Raw genomic sequence first — 17786 nt, forward strand, 5'->3', positions numbered from 1 at the left:
ACATAATCTGAGAATATTTGTTCTCCATTTGAATTGGTCCATTTAAAAGTAGGCATTTCACTCTCTATAGATTTATTTTTCATTTCTGGAAGGCAAGTATACACAGAGTTTTGAAGTTTCAAGTTCAGAGATAGAGATGGCAGAAAGTGCATCCTGTTTGCTTTAATTTTTTTACAAAAGCGCAACATTTTGTTGCCTTCTGAGTGCACACAAATAAACAGAGTCTTTACAGATTCTAAAGATGTGTTGCTTTTATCGCTATGACCAAAAATGGCAAAGTATTTTAAGAGTAAGTGAGCACACCGACACCTTCATCTGTCATGAGTGCATGGGCTGCATTGAAAAAATACAGTAACAGAAATATTGTAAAATTTCATTACAATCTAAAATAAATGTTTTCTGTTTGACTACACTACTAGTCGCTTTATTTGATCCAAAATACAGATGCAGAAATATTGTGAAATAGTTTTACTATTTAAAATAACTGCTTTCTATTTGAATATATTTTAAAATGTAATTTATTCCTGTAATCAAAGCTACATTTTTAGCATCATTACACCGGTCTTTGGTGTCACATGATCCTTCAAAAATCATTCTGAGATGCTTATTTGGTGTTCAAGAATTGAGCTTTGATGAATAGAAAGATCCAAAGATCAGCATTTATCTGAAATAAAAAGCTTTTGTAACATTATACACTATATCATTCAAAATCTTGGAGTCAGTATTTATTATTATTATTTTTAAATTTTTTTATGGGGAAAAAAAATTATAGAAATTAATACTTTTATTAGGCAAGGATGCTTTAAAATGCTGTTCTTCTGAACTTTCTATTCATTAAAGAAACCTGAAAAAAGTCTGCTCATTATGTTTTCAACATAATAAATGTTTTTAAGCAGCAAATCAGAATATTAGAATGATTTCTGAAGGATCATGTGACTGGAGTAATTATGCTAAATATTCAGCTTTGAAATCACAGGATTAAACTACATTTTAAAATATATTCAAATAGAAAGCAGTTATTTTAAATAGTAAAAGTATATAAAATGTTACTGTTTTTGCTGTACTTTGAATCAAGTACACAGAGGCTTTGTGAGCGGAAGTGACTTTTAAAAAAATCATAAAATCTTTTGACTGGTGATTTGTGAATTTTTAGCAGTAAATACTTTAGTCTTTAGTGTCACATTGTAATCACTTAAAAAATCATTCTTTAATACTTTTATTCAGCATAAATAAATACATGAATAAATTGATCAAAAGTGACTGTATAGACATTTATAATGTTACAAATATTATATATCAAATAAATACAGTTCATTGAACTTTCTATCCATCTAAGAATCCCAAAAAACATTTTTTTTGCAAAAATACTGTACTAAGCAGCAAACTCTGTTTTCAGCATTGACAATAATAAGCCATTATGAATAACTGAGCACCGTATCAGCATATTAGAATGATTTCTGAAGGATTTGCAATCACAGGTAAAATTTACAATTTAAAATATATTTAAATAGAAATAATAATATAGACTTAGTAGTTAGACTTTTAGTTCAGAACCTTAAACTCATCGTTATTTTAGTTAATTGCCAAAACAATGTTTCTAATTTATCTAACAGTTGATCTAATATTTATACTTTTAAAAATTTGTGTCAGCTTTATTTCTTTTAATGACAACTTAGAAAACTACAAAAATTAGTTTCTAAGTCTCAAAAGTGTTCACATGTTTTTTTTTTTTATTGTTGTCTATGTAAATAAATACTGTAGGTGTCTTTAGCTGTTGCGGTATGTCTCCCTGTTTTATAAGTGTTTTGTGCCATTTTTAACATGACATGCATTAGGCAAACACCTTTGACTGTTATGATGTGTCTCGCTGTGTCTTTTGCTCCTCCTGCTGTGAGCGCTCTGTCTTTAAGACGTCATGTAAAGGTCAAAAAAGCGAAACTTTAAAAAGCTTCTTAAGATGCCTGCATTCTTTTCCATTCTTCTGCGCTAGCTGTTACTGAGCTCAGAAAGATTAATTTAGCTGGTTTTGAATAGACTGTACATTTAAACATTAGGAATCAAACCTATGACCTTGGCGTTGTTCTTGCCATTCTCCATTCTTGTTAAAAACGGAATTTGACAACGAGGAGTGCAGGTTCTCGTCAAATGAGAGGCGGCGAACGAAAAGATGTTTTTGAAGACTACGAATGTGATGAAGAGAGAGAACAGAGGGTGAGAAGAATGGTTTCGTCTCCACAGTGTGTGGTGTGAAAATAATTCTGCAATCAGCACTCCCCATGGCTTCATCTGCTGCACTCGTTCTCATTCGAACATCTTCACTCCTCTTCTTTATTCTCTTCTTCTCTGTCTGCTCAAAGTCTTAAGAGCAGCTTGTGTCTTTGTTAGTGCGTTGTTCCCTCTTTTAAGTCCTAGAACAGCTTTTGTGTAGTGTTTTTTTGAGATGAGAGCACCATGCAGAGAAAGAGTCTTTAGAAGTGTGACGTTATGGATTTAACCCAACTATATGACTGACTGCTGCATGAGCTCGCAGCTCTACATGGTAATGACTCATTTTAGCAGCCGTACTTCACTTACATCTTGCGTGTTTTACAGTAGTTTTCACAGGAACATACAGGGCACTGACGTATATCGTCTGAGGTGAGTGAGTGCGAAGGCAGAGCAATTGTGTTTTACACGGAAATGTCATCAGGAGGTTAGAGAGTTCTTCATCAATTAGTTGTACTTCAAACTGGCAGAAGTGTTATGCATGTGTTTCATGCACATTTTTGAGATATTATAAGGGTTAGTTCATCTAAAATGAAAATTTTGTCATTATTTACTCAACTTTTATGACATTTAGACTACCTTTCTTTCATGGTGGTAATGTTTCATTCTTGTGAAGGCAAAGCTGAATTTTCAGCAGCCATTACTCTGGTCTTCAGTGTCACATGATACTTCAGTAATCATTTTAATATGCTAATTTGGAGCTCAAGAAAGATTATTATCAAAGTTGGAAAGTGTTGTGCTGCTTATATTTTTGTAAAAACTGCTGTTTTCAGGATTCGTTAAAGTTCAAAATAACAAAATAAATTTGAAACTGATGCCTTTTGTGACCATTACAAATGTCTTTACTGTCACTGTTACTTTGATCAATTTAATGCATTCATGCTGAATAAAAGTATTAAAAGTTTTTCCTATAAAAAAAAATTCCAAACCTTTGAACAGTAGTGTTTTTTTTTTTTGTTTGTTTCTTCTAGTTATGCTAAGCTCTAAAACAAGTCATTGGGTGGAAATTGTGAGTAAGAAGTAGGGCTGGGAAAAAAAAAAATTGATTGCTCAATTTTAATTTTTACAAAACTATTTTGATTCTTAAATCCAAAGAATCGATTAGTCTAGCCTGTTTTCAGTTAATGAAACGTACCTCCCATTCAATGAATCGCAATAAGCTTTGTGCTTTGTTACTTTTGATATGAAGCAATGTCTCAGGTTTCATATTCTGTCCATTTTATTACAGTATTCAAACAAATGCCATTTGGCACTGTTTAATGTGGAGTGACAGATCGTTGTGTAGCAGCTCGAGAAGCAGCTGCACAAAGCGCATGTGAACCGATCATCTCAGTTTTAAACCAGTTTCAACATGAAATAAACATGAATAAGCATAAGAAGGTATGTTAAAAGAAAAAGTACAACTTTATAAAATCTGTATCCTGTCTTATGTAATCGCTCAACCGCAAACAAGTCAGCAACAGCCTGTAAACAACGTCATGTCACATTTACCTGAAAAAACAGTGAACATAAACTCATTATTCAGCTAGAGAAATGAACTCTAGAGACCGTATAACATTTAGGGGTTCAAGCAGGGAGTGCTGGAAACACCACATAATTCTAAGAATATTAGTGGTTCAAGTATGTATCGTTGAAATCCTTTTGTAATTGTTAGAGTGGCCAAGGATCAGCAATTTTCACGTAAAACTGAAGGGGCAGACCAAACCGAAAGTTGTAGAGATTTGAAACTTGGAGGGATGGTAGTACTCACACCATCTACAACAGATTGACCTTCCTGCAGAGTTTAGTTCCAACCCTTATCAAACACACCTGTCTGTAATTATCAAGTGCTCCTTCAGATCCTAATTAACTGGTTCAAGTGTGTTTGGTCAGGGTTGGAGCTCAACTCTGCAGGAAAGTCGATCTCCAGGAACAAGGTTGGGCACCCCTGGTTTACAAGGTCACCAAGGCTTGCCCCAGTTGGTCTGACGGGGGCGCTACAACGATCAAAAGTACGAAAACGCTCATAACTTCTAAACAGTTAGTCGCAGGCTCAAGTGTCTTAAGTCGCTGGAGTCCTTGGCTCATGCCAGACAATACACACTCCTCAAATTTGTCCATCACCCTGGCAAAATTTTGGGGTATTTTGCTTTTTTTTTTTTTTTTTTTTTTTGAACTAGTCCTCTGGTTTGGTTTTTTTTTTTCTTTGGTTTTTCGCCTGATCGGAACCAAACCAGTGCAGTCTTGGAGTCTTATAGTGCCACTTGGTGGTACCATAAGAGGGAAAAAACATTTAAAAACTGCCATAACAACTGTTTGTCCTATCGACGTGGAAATTGGAATGAGCAGTCTTGCTCTAAAGTGCCATAAGTGGCTATAAGGACATTTGTGTACCTCAAAAAACATGAACTTTGAGGACCTATTAGATAGGATTAATGGAGGTTGATAGGAACAAAGCTTGGTGGGCCTGTTTGACTCACGGCCCTAAAGGTCTATGAGAAATTTGAAAGAAATTGGCCACTACGGCATTTTTCAAGGGCATAAACGATTATATATTGTGGACTTTTTCCACACATACGCATGATATTCGTATCATAAGATAGACTCTTTATTCCAAAGAACTTTGCCTCTAGAACACTGCTGTCAAATGACTGACAAAAAGTAAAAAAAAAAACACTTTTGCGAACTAGTCCTAGGTTTTTTGCTAAATCTGGAGAAAAACACTGCAGCCCAATTCTCTGGACTGTCTAGTTTAATATATTTTATATATTTGGAAAAAAAAATGTTGAAATTCACCCTTTAGGAAGTCTTTTAGAAAAGGGGCCTGTCCAAATATACTGTCCAAATATATACAAGTCCAAACGAAAACTCAAAACTCAAAACACCCAGTGAGCACATGCGACAGGTAATTCTAAACAAGCATGCAACGTTTTAAAGAGATTGGACCTGCTGCTATAACAGTCATAAACGTTAAAAAACATCACATTTCTATGGCAAATTATTTGCATTGACATATTTATATTTAAAAAAAAACAAATTGGAGTAGAAATGTAAATAAGTAATTGTGACTTTATTATTATAAAAACTAGTGTAATTTAAGCATTTATATAAAAATCTGTTAACTGACTCTCTTGTATATTTTACAGCGTTAGTAATCAATATAATCAATAAAATAGTCAGTATTGAATCAAATGGAATAAAATTCTAAATCGAATTGAATCACAAGCTTATGAATTAGAATCAAATTTTATTGTGAAATTTGTGTCAGAACTCAGCCCTGGTAAAAAGCATTTTAAAAGCCCAATCATGAAAGACTGGTAAACTCATGGAGACAAATACTATTGTAGATTTTAGTAGACCTTGGGGTCAAAAAGAACCACTGAGAACCGCTAGCAGCTGATGTACGTAATGATTTATTATGCTCTTCTTCACTATTATTCTCAGTCCTCTCTGTAGTCTGTACTGTGACAACTGACTAAGAACATGAAAATGATTTGTGTGCTTTGACTTGTCAGACTGTGCATCTTGCCTGCCTGAATATGATGTGTAAATCATGCTTAGTTCGTAAATTATGAGGTACCAAAACGAGGACTGGTGATGGATTCTGCAAATTTGGTGAGATTCAGTGGTGACAGAACATAAACGCAAAAGACTGTGCTTAACACCCAATCAACACTTAAAGCAAGTGACATGACAAAAATACACTGTTCAGAAAAATCAACAGCATCTGAAGTCACACTGACAGCGTCGTTGATTATGATGGGAGGAGTTTTATTGTGTTGATATAGCGTTACTAAAGTAGTGTTGATTTTCCTATAAAGATGGCATTAAATGAAAATTCATCTGTTATTTTGAACCGCAAACTTGCATTCAGATCAACAACTACGTTTTTTTTTCTTTTTTGATAATCCACATTTACTTGCTTTATGGTAAAGAACTGTGATTAATTTAAAATAAGATTATTTAGCTACAGGGAATCAAACCATGGACTGCTCAACAAGCTCAAAGTTATTGTATTAGTACTGTATCATGCATAATTAGAATTAGTATTGATCAGAATTTTCAAGAAATATATGTACATATCAGAAATTTATGCTTTAAGTTATGCAAGTGTTAAAGTAAGTGCTCCAAGTTTCTTGTAGAGAGTGTGATTGTGCTTACAACATTTGAAACACTGCTAGAATAATGTACTGTGAGTGGCTATTTTTCTATATGCCAAAGCTATTAACTGTACATTTATGCTTTTGTCAGGTTAGTCTTTTGACATTGTTGAATCTTGTTCCTTGCTTGCATCCTTGAGAGCAGCTAGTCTGTAAAAACCTCTTTATTTGTTAACTGTTCCGTGTACATGGTTTGTTTGAAGGTGAGGAATGAGTCAAGCTCTGAAACGCAGACAAGGGACGGCTGGATTGTTAGCGGCCTCTACAGTGATGTGTCCCATTGAAATGTTACGCAGAAACAACTTTATCAGGTCTAATTGCTTCTCTGCTCAAGGAGCGCTCTGAGGTCTCGCGTCTGTGAGCGAGTGCAAACAGCAGATCTATCCACAGCACAACTGTGGACATTACGTCCCTGCCATTCACTCCCAGTAGGCTTTTAGAGAGACTCTGTTAATGTAGCTTGTGTTTTGCTAGAAATATGCAAATCGCTGCAACTCCAGCAGCACTTATGCCAATGTTTTGAGAGATTTTGTGTATTTAGCGAGCTGACAGAGATGTATGCCCTTCTCTTCACAGACGAAGGAGCTGGTGTGCACGTGCATGCGAGCTCGTACGTTCTCAGAAGCAATGCTGCAGCCCTCGCTTCAATCCTGTGGCGAGTGCAGGGTGTCAGCAAATTTTCCAAATCATTAAAGTAGGGCTTCATCATGATCTTGTGGTGAAAATGCAGACTGGTGCAAATGTATAATGGCCCACGGATTATTGCTTAGAAAAAGCAGGTTACCTGTTGCTTGAGCGTCTCCCGGTGCAAGTAATGATCGTGTCAGTTTGCTCAGCCTAAAAATGGCCCCGTCTATGGAGCAGAAGTTTTGAAAAGTAGAATAACGGAAAAAGGTTTATTTTTAATGTGAGTGTGAACCATAGTTTGCAGTAAAAAACATTACACATTTGTTATGCCATTGTTTTTGAGTGAGTTGATAACAAGAGGATAACTGCTAAATAGTGATGTACCTAAAAATATTGCCAAACCAAAAAAAGGTTTCAGTTGAAATAGTTTTTGAAACCATTGTCCGAAATGATGTTTAATTAGCACTTCTTTGATGACGTATCTGTTTCATCCCAATTAGAGGTTGACCGATGTATCGGTTTTGCTGATTAATCCGCACCGATAGTTGATTGGCGAAACTATCGGTTATCGGCAAAATCCATGCCGATAGTTTTTTTTTTTTTTTTTTCGGGTTGGGTCTGTTGCTGGAGCGGCTGAGAAGGTCGTCATTATACAGCAAAGTCCCTATAGTCTTTGTTATACAGCACGAGAACGGCCTCTAGTAGCGGAAATCACTGACAGCACATGGGGTTTGTTTAGACACGTGACACTGCGCACTGCACAGAGCGGGACACTTCAAAGGCGGGTTTAAAACATCGACAACGAAACAGTGTGTACAGTATACTGTAGTGCATGTTTTCATGTCATTACTAATTTGTTGCCTAGATGCTGCATTAGTGGAGAAAGGACAGCAGTATACTTTTGCCCGTTTGGTGATCAAATAAAGTCTAGACCGCCGCTTGAATTGAACGCGACGTGTCCAGTGTGTGATACCGGATAGCTCCGAGTTCTTCTAGACGTGGCGCTGCACTTTTGCCTGTTGTGTGACTAACATATTTTTTTATTTTGATTAGATAACCACAAATGTTCTACTATAGAAGCAGTTAAACTGTGAAAGTACATAATATCCATATGTATGTAATTTCAATACTGTGGCCTTTGTGTAGATATTTAAAGATGACCATCTTTAGCTTGATTGTTAATGTAATGGTAACACTTTACAATATGAGTTCATTTGTAACATTAAGATTGATAAAAGCTGTAGAATAGAAGTATTGTTCCTTGTTAGTGTGTGTTAATTTCAGCATTTACTGTTATATTTAAAAAATTGTAGTTGCTTTTGATAACATTAATGAACAATGAGCTAACTGTAATGATCAATATATAATTAATATGTGATGCAATCTAGGAAAACCCAACACATGGTGAAATTTTACCTTTTTGAGGTTTTGATACCATATGAAAGCTTTAGACGGCGTTGTTGTGCTCCACCATCTCACGATATTAAAAAAAAATAATAATAAATTAAAAACTTTGCGTGCTGTAGTTTACACAGGACTGGGGGAGAATGTGAATTGATACGCCTTTCATGAATATGTTACGTGGTTTATTTTGATAGATTAACTGTTTTTGTGGTGTTAAGGGAAAGCACCTCAGCAGCGCATTCTAAGCATAAGAGAAAGACACAGTCATTTCTGCTTGCTGCAATAAATGCCTATTTTTCTGCACTAAACAAGTGGATTTTGCCGAGATGTTTTCAGAGATGATAAGATGTTATAGAATAATAATTTAATGAAAACCTAATTTTGATTTAAAAAAAAAAAAAAACATTCGACCTATTTTTCGAATTTCCTGAAAACATCCCAGTGCCACATCTGACGGGTTTTCCCAAAACGCATCATGTATTAATATTTTTTTATTCATTTACATAAAAATAAATCAGTATGCTACTTTTTTTCTTTTAAATAGTATAATATTTTTAAAAATATTTTAAATATTCAGTAAAAAGGGAAAAAAGTTGATCTACAGTTATTTATGTTTATTATATATTTATTGTATATTTTTTTGAATTACACAGCTAGAATATGGAAGCCAGTTTCCTCCACTGAATAAAACATAAAAAAAGGTTATTGTTGGTTATAGTGTGTACTTTTTTTTTTATTACGAGTTATAAAGTCCAATTTTGAGTGTGTGTTGGGGGGGGCGGGGTATTGTGAGTTTGTTTCGCAATTCTGAAGTTTATAGCTCGCAGTTCTCGCATTATTTTATTTCTCAGAATTGCGAGTTTACACTACCAGTCAAAAGTTTTTGAACAGTAAGATTTTCAATGTTTTTTTTTTTTTGTTTTTTTTAAAGAAGTGTCTTCTGCTCACCAAGCCTGTATTTATTTGATCTGAAGTACAGCAAAAACGGTAACATTTTGAAATATTTTTACTATTTAAAATAACTGTTTTCTATTTGAATATATTTTAAAATGTAATTTATTAGTTCCTGTGATTTCAAAGCTAAATTTTTTGCATCATTACTCCAGTCACATAATCCTTCAGAAATCATTCTAATACACTGATTTTCTGCTCAAAAAACATGTATTTTTATTATGTTAAAAAACAGAGTAGAGTAGATATTTTTTTATTACGCAAATCAGGATATTAGAATGATTTCTGAAGAATCTTGTGTCACTGAAGATTGCAGTAATGATGCTGAAAATTTAGTTTTGATCACAGGAATAAATTAAATTTTTTTTTAAAAAGATTCAGAGAGAAAGCAGTTATTTTAAATAGTAAAAACATTTCACAATATTACTGCTTTTGTATTTTGGAACAGAAAAATGCAGACTTGGTGAGCAGAATGGAATTCTATAAACATAAAAAATCTTACCGTTCAAAAATTTTTGACTGGTAGTGTATGTTTCACAATTCTGACTTTATAACTCGCAATTGTGAGTTTATATCATGCAATTCTGACTTCATTTCTCACAATTGCAAGTTTATATCTAACAATTCGGAGAAAGAAAGTCAGAATTGCGAGATGTAAATTCCCAATTGCGAGTTCCATAATAATGTAACTGTAAATTCAAGAATACACTTTGGTTGGATTTTAATTTTAGAATAGATTATTACTGATGTCAAAGTTATTTGAGCAACTTGGCTCTACATCCAGGGTATTTTGCAGGTTGTTTGTGACCTTCAAAGAAAATAACTGTCTGATGAAAAATGAAGCGAAGTACATATTTTGAAGCATATTTGGAATCAGTAGTAACCATTTACCAGAGGTGCCCAAACGTTTTACTACATAGGGCCAAAAATCAAACTTGATTGATTGCCGTGGGCTGAAGGTAAATGATGCATTGCCAATAAATATTGTAATTTACATTTCTGTCAAATGTATTTATATTCCCAGGATTTCAAAGCAAAAATAAAGCAAAAATAGTGAACCAAAAAAGTAAATGTTTTTTTCCCCCCACCCTTATTATATGCATAGTGCACCAAATTAAAGGTCATCGCAGGCCAGCTTCTGTCTCTGACCATTTCTGATTGGCTCACCTTAGAATTAATTCTAGGTGTAAACCAAGCTTAAGATTTTAAACTTCTGCTCAGCGTCTCAAGGTTGATGCTAAGGTTAGTATTTGCCTTTTACTTATCGTGTCAGTGCTCATTAAAATACTCATCAAACGTCCTCTCTGTTTGTTATTGAGTTTGCATGACTTGTCTGTGTGTTCGACACGACAAAAAGAATCTGATCGCCGTCCTCCCCAGGACATCGGGGCCTTGGTTTTTAATTTGGGTGCTGTGAGCAGAGCTTCTCCAATTCCCACCAAAATAAACAAACCGTGGCCTGGGCATCACGCCTGAGGGCAGAGCTGCAGAAACAACACAGCCAAAGTAAATAGAGTCCTGCAGCAGTCAAACAAAGCTACTCACAGACCTAACAGACTTGGCTCCATCAAATCGCTCACACGCACCGCCATACAAAAAAAAACCATTCAAAACTCGCATACATATGTATTCAGCATACTGCTGCTTATCGTAGTTTCAACAGAGAGTTGTATTTTATAGAATAATGAGAGACTCGAGTGGGCGGTGATGAGTTGAATTCATTTTATTGATTTGGTTTGTTCGGATGGTTTGTTTCATTTCAAAATCAGTTTATAAAATGTATAGTTTCGTCATCCGTGTTCTATTCTATTCTCAGCTCAGAGGCCTCTATGCATCATCCTAATAAGCCCTGATTTCTTTTTAATGCTTCAAAAGGAACTGTTCTCCACTCATTATGCTTGACTCGTCTCTCAGAGCTAAGGAATTTTAATAAATCAATTCTGTAACACATGGATCATATTAATCCACTGTAAAATGATTAGGTCGAGTCGTCTCCCTGCTGGCTCCATAGGCACCATACTGTGTAAATTCCCACACGTGTTAGAGAAAGAAAGTAGCGGTGGGTGATCAGACGAGGTTAACCCAGGTTATCCCGTCCGCACTGCGGTATTGATTGGCGAGGTCAGTGAAGTTTACCTGCGGGGTACAGATGTCCCTTAAACTGAATCATCTGCTCCCTGTCCCTCGGACGCCTTTTGCACATCCTGCTCAACTTAATTGAGTTGTTTGTATTGATTTGCTACACCTTCTGTGTGTTTGGGATGCTCGTGGCCCGTCGAGGCATCGTGTATTGACGGCCGGCTTCAAAGCCTTTTCATTTTTAGCGTAAATGTCCAGCAGCACAGAGTGCAAAGATGAAGCATGATTTGTTGTTATGACTGCACATGGCCGAGTAAGGTGCCCATGGTGCCGTTTCCAAGGATGATTCACACTTGATATTAGCAGAAGTCCAGTCAACACATGAATTGTAGTGTTGGTAAGCTGGTAGTGTACCAGTCAAAAGTTTTTGAACAGTAAGATTTTATTTATTGTTTTAAAGAAGTCTCTTCTGCTCACCAAGCCTGCATTTATTTGATCCAAAATACAGCAAAAGCAGTAATATTTTCACTATTTAAAATAATTGCTTTCTATTTTTCTATGTTGCTAAAAATTCAGCCTTGAAATGACAGGAATAAATTACATTTTAAAATATATTCAAATAGAAAATGGTTATTTTAAATAGTGAAAATATTTTTTTAAATTTTACAGTTTTTGCTGTACTTTGGATCAAATGACAGCTGATTTGGTGAGCAGAAGACACTTTTTAAAAAACATTCAAAACCTTTGACTGGTAGTGTGTATACTAATGTTTACAATTTACAATTTTTAGTATATTTTAAAATTTATATTATTCCTGTGATGGCAAAGCTGAATTTCAGCAGCCATTACTCCAGTCTTCACTGTCACACAGTCCTTCAGATATTATTCTAATATGCTGATTTGACACTCTGTGTATAATCAGCACTGATATAGTCAATACTACAGCTGCTATTTTTATATCACATTTATGGTACTTTTTTCCCTAGGATTTTTTAATGAATAGAATTTTTTGTTTTTGTAAAAATGTTAAAGTCTTTACTGTGACTTTCATCAATTTAATTAACCCTTTTTGAATGAAAGTATTAATGTATGAAAAAAAATTCTGCTGACCCCAAACATTATTTTTATACATTCTCTATAAATTCTATAAAATTATATTAAAAAAAATAGGTTTCATATAAAATGTATACATTTCTTTGTAAATGTTAGATTAAAAAACAGTATAATAATAATAATAATAATGTACAATAACTTTATTTTTTTTTTAAATAAATATAATCTTGTGCCGGCATAGTTTTTCTTTCAGTCCAGAGTCAAATCGATCCTTCAGAAATTATTCAAATATGCTGATTTGCTGCTTATTAAACCTTTTTCTATTATTATCAATGTTGAAAACTGTTGTGCTGCTTAATATTTAACTGTGATGCATTTTTTTAGGTTTTGTTGATAAACAAAAAGTTCAAATTAATTTAAATAATAAACTAGGTCCGTGTGAAATTTATTTCCTTTGTATTTTTTCCAAAATCTGTTTTATATCTGTTTTTTTTTTTTTCTCTCCGTTTTACATCACTTCAGTATGTGTATCAGTATATTTAAATAGTCTTTTTGGTTATTATTTAGAGATACTAGTTCGTATCGCAATTTGCTTGTGAATGCTGATTTGATGAAGTGAACTTTGACATTCCGTATTTTACAGTAAATTCCATTTTTATGACTGGATTCGACAATTCCGTCTGCACTTTCCACATTGCGGAAATCATAGGGTCTTAGTAAACTACTGAATGGTGGTGTATAAATATAGCATAATACAATGTGTAATTGTATTTAGAGCTGCCTTTTTGGCATAAATCATTGAACTTTTTTGAATGAAAAATGTTAGCCAACATTGTACTTGAAGAGCTAATTATTTTAAATGATAATTTGACATATTTACTGTAAAAAAGCAAACAGTTTTCAGATTATTTTAATTGACAATTTAGCTATAAATAAGAAGTGCAGTCAGTGATTTGTTTTTGAATGGATTCATTTAAATACCTCATCTGAATGAACTGATTGGCTAGAATGAATTGCACCAGCAAGGCTAACAATCATGGTCTTCTTTCAACCGGTAAAATGAAATTATTGATTTATTTTGCTCTCACTGTGTATGATTAGAAGGAAAATACATTTGCTATAGTGAACACCATGCAGCAATATTCAACCTCAATCTCCAGCGGGAGAGAAACCAGGGTCTGTAACAACTTGCACAGGGGTTTTGTTAATTGTACATTGCTCACATTTTATCAATGCACGGCCTCAGTCAATTCATAAGTGATTGTATGTTTTAACTTTGTTTTACCTGACAAATGTCTCTAGTATCACTGCATAAGCTCTAATACCTGATACCAGCCAATTCATTGACCTGAACTGTAGTGTAATATTTACAAATCTGTGACTCTAACAGATATTGTTTTTCTTTCATAAGACATTGAAGTACTGTATTTGCTTTCCTCTTTAGTGCTGTTTCGAATGTCAGAGCTGTTTGGTTTCGACTAGCTTAAGCAGTCAACCATTTGCGGTTCCCTATGGGTTTATAACACAGAATTTTTGTGTCTAATTTAAATGGGTCGCACAACTCACGCTGCGCTTTCCCACTGGTTTCTTCAGCTTTGTGCAAATTGGCCTGGTTTCTATAGTCGAAACCGGTTTGCACCGTGCTGTCCGTTGGGCCAGCAGATAATTGGTCTGCACTGTGCGGTTTAGTTGAGTAGCGCTGTTTCATCCCACTTTTGGAGTGTTTGCCGTTTACGCAACAGAATACTGCAGCACATAATCACAGAGCTGAGCAATTTCGTACTTGACATAATTTAGTCACATCGCCAGGAAAAGTGGTCACTTTTATTGTCAGTCTTGAAACCCTCATGTTGCTTAATTTTGTATAATTTAGAACTGATTTTTATGTTTGCTTAACATATGCTGTGCTGTTTTTCTTTATAAATGCTGATTATTATTATTATCATTTATTTTTGACCTTTTGACCTTTCTCATAAGACCGTAAAATGTCTACTGAAATGCTTTGAAACACGCAGTGTTATTTTATGTGCTGATATAATTTTGACTGAAACAGGAAGGCACGGTGGGACATAGCTAGCAGTCCAGCCCCCTTTTTTTAAAATGGGTAATAACGTTTCATTTATATCACAGCTTGAGCCAGAGCCCTTGAGATCGGTAAAGCCACATATGACAGCGTGTAAGAGCCGTAATCTCAGCCATATCGCTATAAAATATCAACATTATCAAGCTGCAGACTCGGAGCCTGCTGCATCGACAGTCCCGCACCCAGAGTCCCGCATTCTCAGACCCCTCGTTTTTTCGAGACAGCGCCTCCTGCTGTTCGGAAGATCGTATAACACCCTTATCCAAATGCCATTGAAAACATTAGAATGCAATATTACGGTCTCTTTTTGTTTAAAGTTATCCAAATAAATATTTGCGTTCCCTGCTTAATGCATGTGCCAAAAAAAAAAAAAAAAAAAAAATCATTGTGTTCTCAAACTAACTAATTACCCAGTATTTATTTTTTGAGCGTGGGTGTAATTGAAAGGAAATTACTGATGCAACCGATACAAATACAAATTGAACTATCATCTGAAAAATATTATGTGACATTATATTGCTACAATGTTTTAGTTTGTTTTTGTACAATGTTTCAAATTCCATTTTTTTCTTTCAGCTCAACATATAATGGTCTAATTAACATTATACCATGCTAACATTACAAAACCTGTTTTTTGATATTTTGAATGTGAAGCAAAACTCAAATAATAGACAAAACACCAATAATGAACAATTCTGTACTTTATTTAACGATCACCTTAATCACTGTCATCTTGCTGTAAACAGGACAAAGCAAAGAAAAAAGGAAGAAAGAATTGTGTTAGTGACTTTATTTTCGTCTTCAATTGCATTAAAAAAAACTCCTCATTTATAAGTTGCTTTGGATAAAAGCGTCTGCTAAATGAATAAATGTAAAATGTAATGTAAATGCATAAGGTGAAATAATTACTTTCTGGGAGGCAAATGTTGCTTCTTTTCTCATTCTTTTTGCAATCACCCGGTCAAATTCCTCAACTTCACTAAAATAAAAGATGAATGCCATTGTCAAAAATATTGTGTAATAATAATATTTTTTTGCAAATGCAAATTACAAGCATACCTAGGGTGATAAGTAGGGCCACGAAGGAACACCTCCTCAGCCTCCTGCCAGGATAATGCCTGCAGCTCACATAGGCCATGAATGATGGCCTGTCCATATAAATAAATACATTAATTAATTAATGTATAAAACATTTCATATATGGCAATAATAGAAACAATCCAATTGACAAACATGTGCGGGCCTACCTCAGGAAAAAGAAAACTACAAATGAACTCCACTTCATTTGTGAAGTTCAGTTGAGTTTTACAATTGTGTAGCAGAGCTTTGAGGTGTTCAAAAAGAATGGCACACTGCTGCTCACTGTCCATGAAGATTGGCACACGTGGCTTTAGGGGGAACCACTTTGATGGTTTCCCATTGAGAACATCCTGCGGGGCAAACAAAAAGTGTTGTTTTATATATACACAAGCCATCAATGAATAATTGGCATAACCATTAAAAATATAGCTAAAGAGCATATTGGATAATCAATTGACAATGTTGAAGTTGACAATGATCACAGCCCTGGGTGAGTCATTTAGGAATGCTAATCTTTAAATGGTGAAAAATGACCATTTCAGTACCTCTAAATGCTGCTCTGTTCCCTTTGAAGACACAATGCAGTCCACCAGTGCTTCTTCAGTTCTTGTCCGATCTTGGACTGCTTGGACGTGCTGTGGGACATCTTGTGTGGTGCTTCTGCTTCTTTTTAGCCTATACAGAGGTTGAGTTTTTGATCGACCGCATCGATGTATGGTGTACCCTGGAATACAACAGCATGCAATTGCACTGTCACACACAGTCTTATGATCTTTCAAAAAGCAAAAAAAAAAAGATGTTTGCTAATGTTACCTTCATGTTGCACTGCCCTGTTGAAGTGTACCTTAACATGTTTCTGAACTTTGGACAACTTTGTCGGTTGGAAATATATCGGGGCACAGAATGGGCAGTGAAAATCACTGCAGCATTTATTACATTTCTGTATTTCTGGAAGTGAATTCCCCGTTTGAATTGTTATATCCATCTTCAAAAAAAAAGAGAGAGTCAAACTCAAATTCAAAATTTAAGACCACCCCACAGAGCCCATACAGTCAAATTTCAGTCAAAACAAATTAAAACAAGGAACCCCCAAAAAAGGCCAAATGACACATTCTAACTCACATGTTAATACCATAGACTGGTTAATACATAGTGAAGGCATAGCAAATTTGATTATTAGGCAACTGTAGCCTATGAGTTGTAAATGGCTGGCAACAACTTCATATCACAGTAAAATTAATATTGATCCATTTTAATACTTACGTTTTAAGAACTAATTTAAGTAGTCTATATAAATTATATAAAGTAAAATAATTACTCTGGCATTAATTAATTCAATTTATAGTTTTAGGAGAAAAGTTCCGATACTTAAAAAAAGGTAAATCTGATTAAATAATTAATGATGACATTCTTTGATATTAACACACTTAATGTATTTAATTGGTCTACTTTAATGTCAACTACATTTAATCAATTTTTTTACAATGGCTTGTCTACAAAAAGTCCAAGGTTAAAGGCTAACGTTAGCTATCAAAATATTTTCGGGGAAAAAAGGCGAAAAAACATACATTAACGGCTCAAATTTTGTTACAAACTATCTTTACAAATATTAAATAGACTGTTCATATGTTGGTGTATCGATGAGCTATAAAGTAGTTTGATTAAAAAAGAAATCATTGAATAAAATTGACGATACTCACCGTGTTTCGGTTCTTCACGTGTTTATCCATGTGTTTATCCGATCCAATTTGAAAGGTGGCGCTGTCTCGAAAAACGAGAGGTCTGAGAATGCGGGACTCTGGGTGCGGGACTGTAGATGCAGCAGGCTCCGAGTCTGCAGCTTCATACTACTCTAAAATATAGCATTCTGTAAAGGTTCGCATGACACATTGTGAAACCAGACTTCATATGCCCAAACGAAAAGCATATTTACACTGTCTGAATTGTTCCCTATCCCTTATATAATGCACTACGCGCCATTCGCCGTACAGCAAATACTAACTCTGTAGTTGCAGCTTCAGTGTCTATTTATAGTGTAGGGGGCGGGACTCTTCAGTTTCTAGAGAGCATTTGATTGGACCGAAAGTTTGATGAGAAGCTAAGGT

General features: G+C 34.7%; 2 protein-coding genes across 3 annotated transcripts in view; one reads left to right on the forward strand and one right to left on the reverse strand.

Annotated features, from left to right (window-relative positions):
• LOC127169804 (nephrocystin-4) overlaps positions 1-17786 on the forward strand; it is a 229647-nt gene that overhangs the window by 13849 nt on the left and 198012 nt on the right. The window lies entirely within an intron of this gene.
• LOC127169805 (PWWP domain-containing DNA repair factor 3A) lies at positions 15143-17457 on the reverse strand. Of its 2 annotated transcripts, none has more exons than XR_007828273.1 (4): positions 17382-17457; positions 15661-15749; positions 15511-15580; positions 15143-15337 (listed from the first exon to the last, which is right to left on the reverse strand). XR_007828273.1 is itself a non-coding variant. In XM_051117431.1 (4 exons), the coding sequence occupies exons 1-4, from the start codon at positions 15969-15971 to the stop codon at positions 15320-15322; spliced, it is 300 nt and encodes a 99-aa protein (XP_050973388.1). In that variant the 5' UTR covers positions 15972-16070; the 3' UTR covers positions 15143-15319. The 2 variants fall into 2 exon arrangements, 1 of the variants encoding a protein (XP_050973388.1); XM_051117431.1 differs by lacking the exon at positions 17382-17457 and adding an exon at positions 15849-16070.

This window comes from Labeo rohita, chromosome 8 (genome assembly GCF_022985175.1).
Source record: "Labeo rohita strain BAU-BD-2019 chromosome 8, IGBB_LRoh.1.0, whole genome shotgun sequence".
Lineage (NCBI taxonomy): Eukaryota > Metazoa > Chordata > Actinopteri > Cypriniformes > Cyprinidae > Labeo > Labeo rohita.